Source organism: Gambusia affinis, linkage group LG16, assembly GCF_019740435.1.
Source record: "Gambusia affinis linkage group LG16, SWU_Gaff_1.0, whole genome shotgun sequence".
NCBI lineage: Eukaryota > Metazoa > Chordata > Actinopteri > Cyprinodontiformes > Poeciliidae > Gambusia > Gambusia affinis.
Genome location: NC_057883.1, coordinates 10,944,352 through 10,959,322, shown reverse-complemented (window position 1 = coordinate 10,959,322; position 14,971 = coordinate 10,944,352). Strand labels below are relative to the sequence as shown.

Here is a 14,971-nt window from a genome sequence, read left to right as displayed (position 1 = left end):
GTTCAGTTTATGTTCATTTTCATACATTTGGCAGGTGCTTCAATCAAAAGCCCCTAGTAAATGAAAGTTTAACAATGCAGCTTTTTACAAAGGTAGGCTTTTGAATCTTGATGGGCTTTAAATACCAGAGCTGACGAATGGTCCAACTAAACCTCCAGTGAAAAGACAAGCGCACTGAATACACACTTCATTAGAGTAAGCCCAGTGCAGCATGATAAGTTACATTCTCTGGGTGTTATATGGAGCAAAGTATCATATTTTGCTTCTATTTTCAGACTTCAGTGAGAGACGAAGAGAGGCAGAGAGGCAAGCAGGCCGCTTCATAAAGCGATTAACAACTCGGATGGTACTTTCACTCTGTCACTGTATCCACAGCGTCATCTTTGCTCGAGGTGGAAACAACAGCTCTGCCATCCGGGCCAACAGCCTGTGACATAGGGAGGGAATACCTCTGGGCAAAAGAGGGAGCTGTTTTCTCTACCAGAAAGAGAGGAGAGGCTCCATTTAGCCGAGAGCAGACTCCATGGGTTTCAAATGTTGAGTAAAAATAGAAAGAATTCTTATATCAAAAGCTGGGACATTGCATAAGCAAACTGAGCAAGTGCCTAATGCTGGAAAAACAGGAAGGGGGACCCCAAGATAACTTTCCCACCACTTGATTTGAAAGTTTCATAGTGATTTATATGTGTACTAGTTGTAAACAAATGAAGAAGACTTCTGCTCTGGTCAGATGAAGTAACAATTAACATCATAATCCACAATGTGTGGTACACAACTCTCACAGTACAACACACTGACCTCACTATTCCACTTGTGACACATGGTGGTGGCAGCATCATGCTGTGAACATGTTTGTCTTGAGTTGAGATAGAAAAGCTGGTTTAGCATCGATGGAAAGACTGATGGAGCTAAATATGGGGCAATCCTGGCTGAGAGCAAGTTTAAAGCAGCTAGGTCAAAGTTCAAAGATGAGTTCAATGCATCTAAACACATTAGTTATGATGAAATAGTTAGGATTAAATTAAGTGTATATGTTAAAGTGCACACAGGAATGGAAATTGGTGAAAAGATTTCAAAACTGAGGTTTTTTTTAGATGTGTAAAGCTTGCAGAGACACCCCCCAAAAAAACAAGTAGCCTACAAAGTACTGGTTCACGTGAGCTGAATACAAATACAAAAGATTTTTATTGGTTAAAAAATGTTTAAAGCAATTTCTTTTCCACTTCACAATAAGCAGCATGTTGATCAAGACAGAGTGGTTGCAGTTTCAGTAGCTCTGTGGAGACGATGAAGACAGTGCAACTCTTAACAAACCAGGCCAGAGCAGAATGTACAGAACCTGATCCAAAACCTTAAAAAAGTAAAACAAAAGTCAGAACTACTGGCACTCTAGGTGGAGCTACACCAACTTGTCTTTGGGTACGTGACGCATAGGAGGGGGTTGCGGGTGTGCACGTGTGTGTTTGTGCCTGTGTAGTGTGTGTGTGTGTGGGGCGGGGGGCGGGGGCGGGGGGAGGGGGGTCCATACTACTTAAAGGCGGATTAACGGTGCAAGACATTAAATCCAACCTGCCTCCATCCAGACACAGCGCGCAGCCAATCAACCTGGTCTGAAGATCGAAAATAGGAGGGCTTACAGTAATCAGCCCTCGGAGTCTCATGACAAGGAACAGTGTGGCAGCGTTGTGGGAGCGCTCGGCACACACAGCAGGACGCTCACTGGCGCTGCACTCTCAGCTCATAACCAACCAGATAGCGTGAAGAGAGACAGAAGGGGGGGACGGGGACGGTATAGGAGCATCCAGTGACGGATGCGTTTTTTAGCTGATTTTGGACGCTCTGGAGTGTAAGAACACCGGAAGACAGAGAGAGGCCGTGCGGGGAAATTAAGCCGGGTGCTTTTTTTTTTTTGGAGGGATTTGACCAGAGTGCCCTTGTATCGTCGTCTCCTCCGGATGATCAGAAATGGGGGAATGGACTATACTAGAGAGGCTCCTGGAGGCTGCTGTCCAGCAGCACTCTACTATGATAGGAAGGTAAGATGATCTACAAAAACCAAGAACAAACCGAGGAAATGCAGCAGCCTCCAGGATCGTCTTTAGCATGGCACCCCAGTCCCCCGTTTCTGTGTTGTGGCTCCAGGATCGTCTGTGCCGTGGTGTCCAGTGGTGCTTCGTGTCTGTGTTGTGGATTTTTCTTGTCTTGTTCCCCAGATCTTTTTCTTCTTCTTCTTCTTTTTTGCTTCCTTTTTGTCTTCCTCCTAAACGAGACAGCTCAGCTCAGATGACAGCTGTCTTTTAGGAACCTGGGATGGTGCTGCAAAGTCAAACAGCCTAAACTTAAAATTCATGTGTAGCCGTTTCATGTGATCATTCATCCGTTTATTCATTTGGTGGCTGGTCGTTGAGTTTGAGTGGTGGTAATGCACTCAGAGGAGGGTGGCAAGAAAGAGACATCGCCTCATTTCATTAGCATGCTCACACAGGTACAATCACAGCAACGTCGATTGCTGACGTGTCATGATCATTAAATGACAACCACGGACATTCATCGTAAGAAACGCATTTCTCAGGGAGCGTCCAGTTTCAGCACTGGACAGCTCCTTAAATTGCATAAGGGCGCTCCTACACTGAACAAACAGCTAAGATACATTTTCACATTGCTCTGCTTGTATTCTTGCAAGAAACACATTTATTTGTTTATTTTCGCAGAGCGTCCGTTTCAACACTGGACAGCTCCCTAAATTAAATCCGAGCGCTCCGGCACAGCTAAAGGAACATCTGCTCTGAACACATAGACATGCATATAGTGGCACATGGTTATGTTTGTTTGATTGCTTTCTAGACTCACAAGCACAAATATGAACTAAAAGAAGCACTTTTTTTTTCTTACAGGACAATGTACCGTTTCAGCATTTGACAATGTCCTAACTTAAAACCGGACGCTCCTAACACGGAATACCAACAACTCGCACGCGTTTTCAAAAATGTTTTTGTTTGCTTGGTTTATAGCAACAAAAGACACGAAATTACATTTTAAGAAACTCCTATCTTCTCTCGGAGGGGATCCTGCTTCGGCAGGGGACAGGTCCCTAAATTAAAGTCGGACTCTCTCGTTTTCCGTCGTTGTGTTTGCTTTACGTTTTGCATTGCAGTAAAGACAAATTTCATTAACCAGAGCGCCCTGTTTCAGCCACGGACAGCTCCTTAAGTTAAATCCAACCACCCATACACTGAACACACTTAACGCACATATTTATTTATTTATTTTATACACTTTTTTCTTTTTTTTTTCTTTACATATTTTAGGTTTGCTTGGACATATATTGTAAAAATCCTTTCTTTTTCTAAAAAAACGCCCTGTTTCAGCACCGGGCAGCTCTCTTGGATCAAATCCGAGCGCGTCCACACTAACGACGTTTAATGCACATATTTTCACATTGTTGTGTTTGTTTTCTTGCTTTTTAGGATCCTACTAACAGTGGTGGTCATCTTCCGGATTCTAATCGTAGCGATAGTTGGAGAGACTGTCTATGATGACGAGCAGACCATGTTTGTTTGTAACACCTTACAGCCGGGCTGCAACCAGGCATGCTACGACAAGGCATTCCCCATTTCACACATTAGATATTGGGTTTTTCAGATCATCATGGTGTGCACGCCTAGCCTCTGCTTTATCACGTACTCTGTGCACCAGTCGGCCAAGCAGAAGGAGCGGCGGTACTCCACGATCTACCTGACGCTGGATAAGGATCAAGATTCTCTGAAGCGAGACGAAAGCAAAAAGATAAAGAACACCATTGTGAACGGAGTACTCCAGAACACTGAGAACTCCACCAAAGAAGCCGAGCCGGACTGCTTGGAGGTGAAGGAGATCCCAAATTCGGCCATGAGGACTGCCAAGTCCAAAATGAGGCGTCAGGAGGGCATCTCCAGGTTTTACATCATCCAGGTGGTGTTCAGAAACGCGCTGGAGATAGGCTTCCTGGTGGGCCAGTACTTCTTGTACGGGTTCAACGTCCCGTCCGTGTACGAATGTGACCGCTACCCCTGCATCAAAGACGTCGAGTGCTACGTGTCCAGACCCACGGAGAAGACCGTGTTTCTGGTCTTCATGTTCGCGGTCAGCGGGTTCTGCGTGGTGCTGAATCTGGCCGAACTCAATCACCTGGGCTGGAGGAAAATCAAGACGGCGGTGCGGGGCGTGCAAGCCCGGCGGAAGTCCATTTATGAGATCAGAAACAAGGACCTGCCGAGGATGAGCGTGCCCAACTTTGGCCGCACGCAGTCCAGTGACTCTGCATACGTGTAAAAAAAATAAATAAATAAAATCAACCCATGATGGACATGAAGGACAGCTCCGCACGCCTAAAACTTGTGTCATGACTTTAAAGAGTGGGCAGATTTATTTATTTACTTTATTTATTTTCTGTTTGATTTGGTGATATTTTAAGGACTTCAAGACGAACGTGGATCACACGTTGGTTTACTTTTACTTATTTTATTAATGCACTGATGCAACTTTTTAAGTAACGTTTCTACTTAAAACGTGGAGACCATGTTGAAGTGTTCGCAGATTTACTCTTTCTTGGGCTGAACTTGAAAAGAGCAAATGCAAAAGAAGAAGAAGAAGAAGAAAAACTTGCACTAAAAGAGGTGAACACATGAGAGCTTGATCGTATCCAAATGTGCTGACATTTTTTTCCACCCATATTTCTCTTATATGGCACCATTAAACAGGGAAAATATAGCATATTCCTACCAGATTTATATATACCCATTATACATACACACACACACACACACACCTACACCCCCCCATACACACACCTTCACACCCACACACACACACACACACACACACACACACATATATATATATATATATATATATATATATATATATATATATATATATATATATATATATATATAGCTAAAATACATCAATTTGGTCCACTCTTCTTGTTTGTTTTTGTTGCCTGTGTTGCACCACTGACCTTAACATATGTAACCATTCCATTGCTTTATAGCTATAACTTGCAAAGTAGTATCTGGTGAATTTGCTGCAAAACGCTAACGTCTGTGAATTCCTTAATTTAAGACACACCAAAGCGCCCACTGCTTTTATTTGTGAGTGTTTATTTTCTTGCTTTTCGTGTAATCAAGTGCCATACTTGTACATAGACATTATATAAATTATAAATACATGTATACATATGGATATATATATATATAGAATATATATGTATATATAAATATATATAAATATATAAATATCTGATTATAATAGTAATCATGAAAGCTGATTCCTTGCTTGGATTATGCTCAATACTGGCCAATTTACTTTTGTTTGCTCCAAATGTATTTCTTGTGGTTTGACTGAAGAAATTAAGATATTCAGATTTTTTTCCCCTGTCTTTTATTTTTGGAAATGTCTCGGAAAAGAAATGAAGTGCTAGTTCTTTTTTTTTTTTTTTTTTTTATAATAATAACAATAATAACAAGACTCCCTCCAATCACAGCTGGTCAAATCTGAAAAGAAAAGCACAAAGTTGAATTTTTGTCAATGAATGGGCAATTACAATCTGCTCTGGTGCTACAGTTTTTCATAGAATGGTTTTAAATGTAACCTTCTGAACCAGAATGAAGAAGAAAAAAAACAAAACACTAACATTTTTTTTTCTGTGGAAAATAAAAATGGGATTCGTGTACACCAGAAACGTGTGCAGTGCGGTACTTTGTGTTCCCTGCTGTGGCTTCTTTTCATCACAGAGGTATCCGGTGGTAGTTGTGTCTTGCTGCAGTGAAGATGTTAGCCACACCCACTACTGCAGGACACACCTGGTGCAGAGTCTCACCACTCTGCAATGTGTTGCAATTCTAGTGCTGCTTTCTTGAGACACATCGATACTTTTGCTCTGAGATAACACAGCATGCATTAAACTAGCGCAAGCCCTTAAATGTATATTCACAGGCTGTTAGTGTGACGTTAATGTGCTCCACTCTACAGGGATAACAAACAGCTAATCATGCCTCTGAATACGTGCACTTAGCTCATCCCATCCTCTTTAATTTGACAAAGGAGGCAGCCAGAACAAAAGGAGGAGAGGGCGTTGTGCTACTTGTGAAGGTCAGAAACAAAAGATGGGGAAAAATAATAAGACACAAAGTCTTCAGTTGTATAACCGCAAAAAAAAAGGGAGGGGGGCAGAGATATGAGAAAGAAATGAAGACTTTTGGAGATGAAATGAAAAATCTGAAGCTGTTGATAGTTGTTCTGGGGGAAGGATGGCATCTCTACGCCAGCTCCTTCCCTAGCCTCACTGCCAGTCCCCTCCCCACCCGCCTTGCAATGATGACTCTGCAAAGCTGGGAGAAATCAAAGAGCAGCTGTACCTGCACATCCATCTCCAACTCAGCAGGGACCAGAGATTTTGTCATGAATTCAAAAAGAAAAGAAGACCGAAAGCAGTCCTATTAATCATTGTCATTGTGAACCAGCACCCTGTCATCCTCATTAGCTATGAATGCAACAGCCTATGGTGGGATGCAGTAGAACAAAATTACAGTTTCAAGAATAATATGTTACTCTCACAAAATTAGGTTGTTTATCCAGTTTATCTTGTATTCAATTGTAAACAATTTTGATGTGACAAGATGAAAACGAGAGGCAAGAAGCCTACAGACCCTCTTCCCAGTTCGGGTTTTCCTTAAGTCAATTTATATTTTACAGGTCAAAAGAGGTTAAAAGTCAACACATTAAAAGAGAGGTGTTCCCATTATTATGTGACGTATAAAAGAAAAGTACCTTGTTCTATTGTTCACGTTCTGAATAGGAATATTCAGAATGTGAACAATGCAACAAGCCCAGTTATAACAATGCCAGCTTTAGTTCATGTCAGTAAGAATAAATGTGCAGCACATGAAAATCAGGCAACTCAAATTTCTGACCGATTAGCATATCCGAAGGAGTGTTGTAGAATCAAATTACTTAAATACAAATGCAAACTATCATATTGGAATATTAAAACCTTTAAGAATTTATATTGGGTTTTAAATGCATTGAAAGTTGAATTAAAAAAAGGCACCAAAATAAGCATAAACAGGGACAAACCTTAAAAATGCCACCTAAGACACTCCAGATACCCTATCGCTAAAAATAAAGGTCTCTTGTCTGACTTTCAGGAGGGTGTAAGGTTATTTTCCGGTCAGCAGAGATCAAAGCCAAGAGTAGGACTATTAGCTTTTAAGTCTCAAAAATATAATCTGACAGGTGTTGGTTTGAAGAGGCTGAAGCAGCAAAATAAGCAGAATTTTGAAAGATGAGGCACAGTAAGCAAAAAACAAAACAAAACATAAAAAACAGACAGACCGCATCTGACTTTGAGTTTTGTTTAAAGTCCACAGTTTTCCTATTTTCTATTAAATGTGTGTATTTATAGCAGTGCAGTAGCTTCCTTTTTAAGCATTAATGTAATCCCTGGCCTACAGGACATCTGTTGGAAATACCTGAGAATACATTAAAGGTTTCCACTTGGAGTTTTATTAACTGATTCTACCACAGTAATTCTATTGGCTATTGAGCATGATTAGGTCAAAATAAGATTCATACCTTAGTAAGAGAAAAATGAATAAATATATAAAGTGCACAATATATGACACAGGAAGCGTCCAGGAGTTCATCTCTCGCGCCTCGGTTTTCCAGAACCAAGCCAAAAGCACTTTGACTCCATTATGCCTCTAGGTAAATATTTTGTGAACTGCTTAAACTTTAAGTCTAAAATATCAGTCCCGTAGTGAAAAATGATGGCAGGAGCATAATAATTTAGAGCAGCCTCTGGAACTTTACAGCTGTCCTTTGACGATGGGGGAATAAATTCCAAACATTGTTGACAGAATATCATCCGGATGGCAGTCTTGTGGGAGTTGGGTGGTGCCGCAGGACCACGGACCAGACACATGAAAGTAAATCTGTCACAGAATGGCTTCAAACAAAGTCCAGGCCAACAGAAAAAAAAAAAACTGTGAAATAAATTTAAACAACTGTTAATACAGAAAATGCAGCAAAAGAGGTGCTCTGAAACATATTCAAGAAAGGCAAAACCAGTCATATACATCACACAGGAAACCTAAAAAAATAAGCCTAATCAATTTGTATATTTGTTATAGAAACAAATATACATATCTTGTTATAGGGATAGTAAGATGGATGACTAAGCTTAACAAATAATACTGTGAGTCTCTTTTGTTCCTTTCAGGACAGTCTGGAGAGCAGGTCATGACACACTGGGATAAACTGGTCTTTTCTGGTGTGTAGCACAGAGAGGTGCCACCTTTTTTATTAGGGTGACAAATACTATTTAGTGCAGGTCAGTGGGAAGCTGGTCAGATTGCTTACTTCACTGCTACAAGATCATTGGTTGGACTTTCTGTGTGGAAAGTTTACATTTCCATTGTTTACATTACGTTTTGTTTTTCTCACAATACTCCAGATTCTTTTCTCAGCCCCGAATTTACTGCCTTCAGGGTGTAAGCACAGTTAAGTGTCTGCATTCACTGATGACCTGTGCAGGCGTATTCACATTTTGTCAGAACATAATCACAAATTACAATGTATTTTTGGGGCAAGTGATGTCATTGACCAGACAAATTAATATATAATCTTGAGATGGAAGGATTGTTGGAAAAGATAGTCTTCAAAAGTTATAAAATAAATGTTATGTATTCGTATTCAGACATGTTAATGCAACCAGTTATGTTCAGAAGTCACCTAATTCTTCAACCAAACCTCTAAACTCAGCTGTTCTGTGAAGCTGCTGATGTGGAGCATGGCGTCGTCAATGACAACTGCTAGAAATGCACTCCACAACTTTGGCCTTATAGAATCCTGAACACGGTAAAGGGCAGGAAAATAATGCAAAGATAAAATCTCGTTAAGAATTTGTCATCAAAACGCAATGGGTTTGGTTGGTAAATTCAACGTCTTTTGGCAAGAAGCAACACACAGAGAAATGTCAAGGTTTTCACCTGAGCACTACGTTGCAAAAAATTATTGTGTCGACATAAGACACAACAATTTTACAAATCAAGATTAAATTAATTTATTATATTCATTTCACTTGTGCTTGTAAATCACATTATGTTAAAACAACTTTTTTTTCTCCTCAGAACCAAGCTTGTTCAAACTGGAACTGTCTTTGCACATACTTTCTCCTTGAAACCTTCAGAAGTTTCACCTGACAGTTCATCCAGCAATCCTTTTGCAGGAGAAGCAGGCATATCATTCCTGTTTTTCCTCTTTCACCTACTCTCTAATCTTAACAGAGAGGGCTTCCTTCAGGGGGAGCCCTGCTTTAATTCAGCCTTTTGCACAGATTACAGCTTGAAAGGGAAAGCAAAAAAAAAAAAAAAAAGAAAGAAAGAAGAAAAAGAAAACCAGCAAACTATGGGTCTTTTTGATGCACCTAGCCGGAAGGAATGAAATTAGTCTGTTTATGGCAAAATGTATGCACAGAATGGCATGGCACAGAAAGATATGGCAAAAACTGAAACAAAATACACTTGATGTTGGAGACCTTGTGGGGGAGGACACAGAAACGCATTTACACAGTGGGAGCAAGTTTCAACCTCTGTCAGCCAGGGTAGCTGGAAAATAGACCCTTTATCTGAAGCCACAATTACTCTCTGCCTCCTCACCACTGTGCTTCAAAGCAACTCAGAGACACAGAAGAGCTAACTTTTTTTTGTGTGCGTTTCATTTGTGCTCCAGCTGCTTTGTTTTCAAAATTCATCAGCTTTTATGAAATCTTTCCGAAACAAGGACAAAAGGACAGAGAAGAGAACGTTTGACAGAGGGTATCCTGAGGGATTTAGCAGGCTGATTTTGGTCGGGTGTTTAGGTCGCATTGGCTCACCCAGAAGGAATTGGTTGAAAATAAGCACCAGCACTGACAGAATATACCTGACAGACCTGACAGCAGATTAATTTCTCATCCATTTTTTAATGTGCCCCCCGGATTAAGAACATTAGTGGATTATACTCAGATTTGTCAAACAGAGGTTCGCAGTGGGACAGTCAGCACCTGGCTGAGGACACAATGCACCCAAACCTAAAAAGTGATGAATGCGAATTCCTATTTTGATTTGCCAGACAGGTAAGGGAGATTAGGGATTGAGTCAGCCTGGGTGAATCTATTAGAAAGAGGAGCTGACGCTATTTCTCCTTCACACAGCTGAAAACAGATATTCACATCCACTGTAAGCAGACACAGACAGATCATCGTTCCTCATAAACAGACAGTAGATTTGATTAATCTTTCACTTCTTTAAGTCACTTAGGTTGACCAAAAATATTTCTGTTTGCTAAATCACAGAATATGAGAGTTTTTATGACTACTTTCTTCGAATTTAGAAGTTTACAAAAAACATTACTTTATGCTATGGACAAAAACTTTGGGTATCATTTCACAAGGTACTTACAATAGTTTGCTGGAATTCCTGACATTCTCTTTATAAAACTGGTATAACTTAGTCAGGCTTGTAATACACCTTATCAGTTCTGCCAGCAAAGTTTCTATGGGACTGAGATCAGGGATTGTGATAGCAACACCTAAACAATGACCTTGTTGTCGCTAAGATACTTTCTATCTAGTTTGGCACTATGCTTATGATAATTTTTTTCTTTTTCTTTTGGGAGACTCAATGAGACCCAATGTTTAACTTCCGGGTGTTTAATTATTCTTAAATGCTGCAGCTACCTTAATAAAGGTCCAGGGAAAAATCAAAAGAAAATTTTAAAAAAGCGTGTTAACATCTTTTGTTGTTGTGCTGCATTACCTCTTTCCGCTGAAGCAGTTTATATTTAATGTGCACCGCAGCAAAATAAAAAAAAAAAAACAGATTTTTTTTTTCTACCTTGGGATATTTTAATTTCCTACAGTTGACAGTTTGTTTGAATATTTACAATTTGCTAAAACTTTTCACATTCGCTCACCCCCTCTGAGTCTCCTAATAGCTTGTAGCTGCTACATGTGGCCCATCGACCCTGATAAATGTTTAAGTTCTGCACCATTACACAGCCAATAAAAATCAGTGGCTGGCAAGTCTTAATTGGACACAGAGCTGTACACCGGCCAGTTGGACTTGCACTTGATGTACGAGGTGCAGTGCAGCATAGCGCAAGACAGCTAAGACAGACAGAAGATTTACTTTATTAATAGAAGCATAAATTACCTGCACTGAAATGCTGTAGCACATGATGAATACAGAAGTACTCAGGGCCAAAACATAAGACTCATACGGGAATTTTGTGGGTGCAAAATAAAAGACTAAATTGCTTGAATAGGAGCCAGATGAGTGGGAAGGCTGCTGCTTTTTTTTTTTTTTTTTTTTTTTTTTAAAAAAAGCTTTTTCAGTGCAAACAAATGGAAAGCAAAAGACAAAGGAACATATACTATCTTTGTTTTGAAGGAAGAATTCAAATTTATATGCCAGGGGAAACCTAGGATTTCACAGCGTGGGTGGAAGACACTCACTATGATACCCTCGGCCCTTTCTTCTGACACTTATCCTGGAAAGTGACATTTTTGCTAACACCGGCAGGGGCGAATGTTGTCATTTTAGGGCCAAGGGCAGAACAGAAACAGGCAGCTCTTCACTCACTTTCTTGTCTGCTGAGTGCTGTGAATAAGTTTTATCTGCTAAGTGACTGCAAATTGCTTGAAACCCTGAATGTTTGGAATATCCAGAAGAATATGGAATGAAACCAAACACACGATACTGGTCTAAAATTCACATTCGTAACATTTTTCTGTTACTTAAAAACACTTACTACCAACACAGGCACTTGCAAAATCTTTTGTAAGTCATATAACAGATTGAAACTTAGAGTTGTAACGTGACAAACTATAGCAAGGTTTTGAAAAATTTTAATACTTTAGACAGTATTGTCATGTACTAGGAAGTGTTTAGTTTTTTGCAACATCTCTTCTTGATGATGATTAAGATCCATCTTTAGCAGATGCCCAAACTATTTCAGTTTTGATCATTTTTGCTCTTTTCTGTCACTTCTTTGTAAGTCAGCGAACAAAGGTCAGTGAAGTCTTCGCCTTGAGGCAGAAGCACACCAACAGTGAAGCTAACCTGACCACATCGCCTGAAAGACGTGAAGGTAATCAGACTGAAAACTCTTCTTCCTACTTTCATCTACTACTTTCATCTAGGGTTGACCCATCTAATGTTGAAACTAGAGCTTTTTGTTTTTCCTCCTGCTGGTTTCTCCTATTTTAATAAACAGTTTATCATATTCTTACTGTCTGAGTTGCTTTTTAAACCTCACCCTTTTAATATTTGACATGTCTTGATGTCTTTCATGTAGTATCAGGTAGAAATGCAGAGATATTCAAACAAAGAAGCTGACTAGATTGTATTTGTGCCTACAATAAATTCTTATTTTTATCTAACTGCACTGGATAGAATGATGACACAAATGAACTCAAATATATAAAAATTATTGGACTGAATAGACTATCCTTTAGTCACTATTTCTGTGGAATCCCAGTGAGACAGCTTTTGTTCTCATATGAACTTGAATCATCTGTAAAGTGTAAACACTTGGAGCATCTGAAGAATGACTCGGACCTTTGAATATGTCACATGATAATCTACTAAGACGGCAGCAACCTTCATACTGAAATATCTGATCATCCGTCCTGGAAATTGGCAACATGATGCTGGTGGTAGCGGAGAAGACCCAATTTGCATTTCGACATTTATCTAAAAACACAATGCTATGGCAGAATGCAGCACTTACATGCATGTGTTCCCACATTTTCTAACGTCCCTTCAAGCACACATGCTGCGCTGTTTTCTCGTCAGCTTTTTTTCAAATGGGGAAAAAAAAGAGCTGCTGGGAAAAATCTGTGCAGAAACGTATGCTGCTGTTGTTGCTGAGGCGTTAATTAGACTGAGAAATCCTATCTTCGACCCTCCCTTCAAGCCGTCCAGAGTCACACACCCACATAACACCTCCTCCCACACGGCAGAGATCCCGCTCCATGTGCCAGAAAGTGTCTCAGCTGTGATCGACCTGAAACGTGTGTAGAAAATTTCACGTGATCATTAAAAATCAATCCTACTGCGGAAAGTGTTGGCTGTGTAAATCATTCTTGAGATTTTCATGCCTGCTTGTAATTAGGATCAAATATAATGTTGACAGGATTCCATAACATGTTTTGCAAGTTGTATTTCAAAGCTGCTGAAGCAAAAAAAGAAAAAAAGAAAAAAATGAATTAAACTGAAATGAATAAACATTTAAATTATGAAAGCAAATTGTTTTGTTTGAGGGTTGACTTGAAGACACCTCTAGGCTGTGAACATTAGAGGAGGAGTTACTGTACTGAAGCCTGAGGCAACTGGTTGTGCAGAAATGGCTTAATGGTAATCTAGAATCAGTACTAACAGATGGAGTCTACATTATGGAGGTCTGTTTCTAATTACTTTAACTGATCTAATTATTATGCAAAAATAAAGGCTTTGTATGTGCAATTCCTTAAATCCGTCTTTTTAACAAGCTTGATTGAACCTTTTAACATAAAATAGCATATAAATACTAACATTATACATAGATAAACAACATAATATGCATAACATGGTAATGGTAGAGGTGTCCCAATCGGTTCAGGCTCAGGGCCCAGTTCACAGCATTTTTAAATTGCAGATATTGAACTTCCTCGCTACACTAAGCTCCATGAAGCTGTTGTGGTGGTGTTGTTTTTTTAAGGTAGCTAAACTACGTCAATTTTGAGAACGTTTTTTTTTTGTTGCAAACTGTAAACATATGTTGATACTTTGTTCAAAAGTAATCTGAGTTTATAACTGCAGATCTAATGGCAACTGAAGGTAAAGAATGGCATAAATGATAATGATAGGTACCTCCTTAGAATATAATTGACAATTATTAGGCAATGATCCAAGAGTTGATGACCCGTCACGTGTTAATTTGGGAACTGACTATCCTGTTTGTTTATATATTTTTTAAAACTATCACATTTTTTAGTTTTGATCTTATCTTTACAATACGAATTCACAAGTGTGACCAAAACATTGTCGCACATGTCCAGTCTAGATCAAGTTACGTAAAATATAATTCAGCCAAACTTCATTTCAGATGAGTTAGGAAGCAAAAACCATAACATGATTTGCAAACATACAACCAAATTTGGTCCTGCTGGTGCTTTCACCACCACGTTTCAACACGGGGTTCCAATCACATATTTTAATGTACTCTTGCTGCATTGTTTGCCACATGGATGGAATAACAATAGCTGGTTTGAATTATACTGTTCTGTGGGAGAAGTTTTGTATAGAGGTTGTCAATGTAGAGCTGCTCTGGCTCTGGCTCAGGCTGGACTGGACTGGGAGCTCTCTGATGGCCTTAGGAGGCACAACTGGAGACAAGCTGGTCTCTCTCCAAACAGAGATTTGGGTTCACATGACCTGAGCGAGCAGCTGTCCCCGTTAGTCCTCCGCCTGCAGCACCACACACTCCACAGTGGGACTGTCCTCTATGCAGAAGCTAGTTGATTCACTGTAATTCAGTTCAGTTTTATTTACACAATTAGATATCAAATATCTAAATTAGAATAGGGAAAAGAATACCAAAGACACACACAAAAACTAAAAGCAGATAAATACATACAGAATACAATTAAAAGTCAAATTACAAAGGAAAATGTAAATATGAACTGCAGTCTGCTATGTTCAGGACCAAAGGTTATTGTTGCTCCTTACTTGTGGAGGGGAAAACTATCGCTAACTCTAGTAGTTTTTGAATGATCTATATTGTCTTCTGCAGGAAAGAAGGAGAAACAAAAGAGTGTCCTGGATGCAAGGGATCCTTTATGACCTTATTGCCCTTCTGATGAAGTCTGTTTGTGTAACATGTTAACACACCCACCAACAGAATCTCT

The 14,971-nt window shown here is 39.6% G+C and overlaps 1 protein-coding gene across 1 annotated transcript; it reads left to right on the top strand.

Moving 5' to 3' along the window:
• The first annotated feature begins 1,586 nt into the window (after window positions 1–1,586).
• Window positions 1,587–5,783, top strand: gjd2b (gap junction protein delta 2b). Its single transcript, XM_044143279.1, has 2 exons — window positions 1,587–2,036; window positions 3,468–5,783. Exons 1-2 carry the CDS (start codon window positions 1,966–1,968, stop codon window positions 4,309–4,311), a joined length of 915 nt encoding a protein of 304 aa, XP_043999214.1. The 5' UTR covers window positions 1,587–1,965; the 3' UTR covers window positions 4,312–5,783.
• The last annotated feature ends 9,188 nt before the right edge of the window (window positions 5,784–14,971 follow it).

Excerpts from the sequence above, each read along its gene's own strand:
- gjd2b (XM_044143279.1), top strand. The coding sequence starts at position 1,966 with ATGGGGGAATGGACTATACTAGAGAGGCTCCTGGAGGCTGCTGTCCAG. Across the intron at positions 2,037-3,467 it reads CACTCTACTATGATAGGAAG|GATCCTACTAACAGTGGTGG; the intron begins GTAAGATGATCT and ends CTTGCTTTTTAG.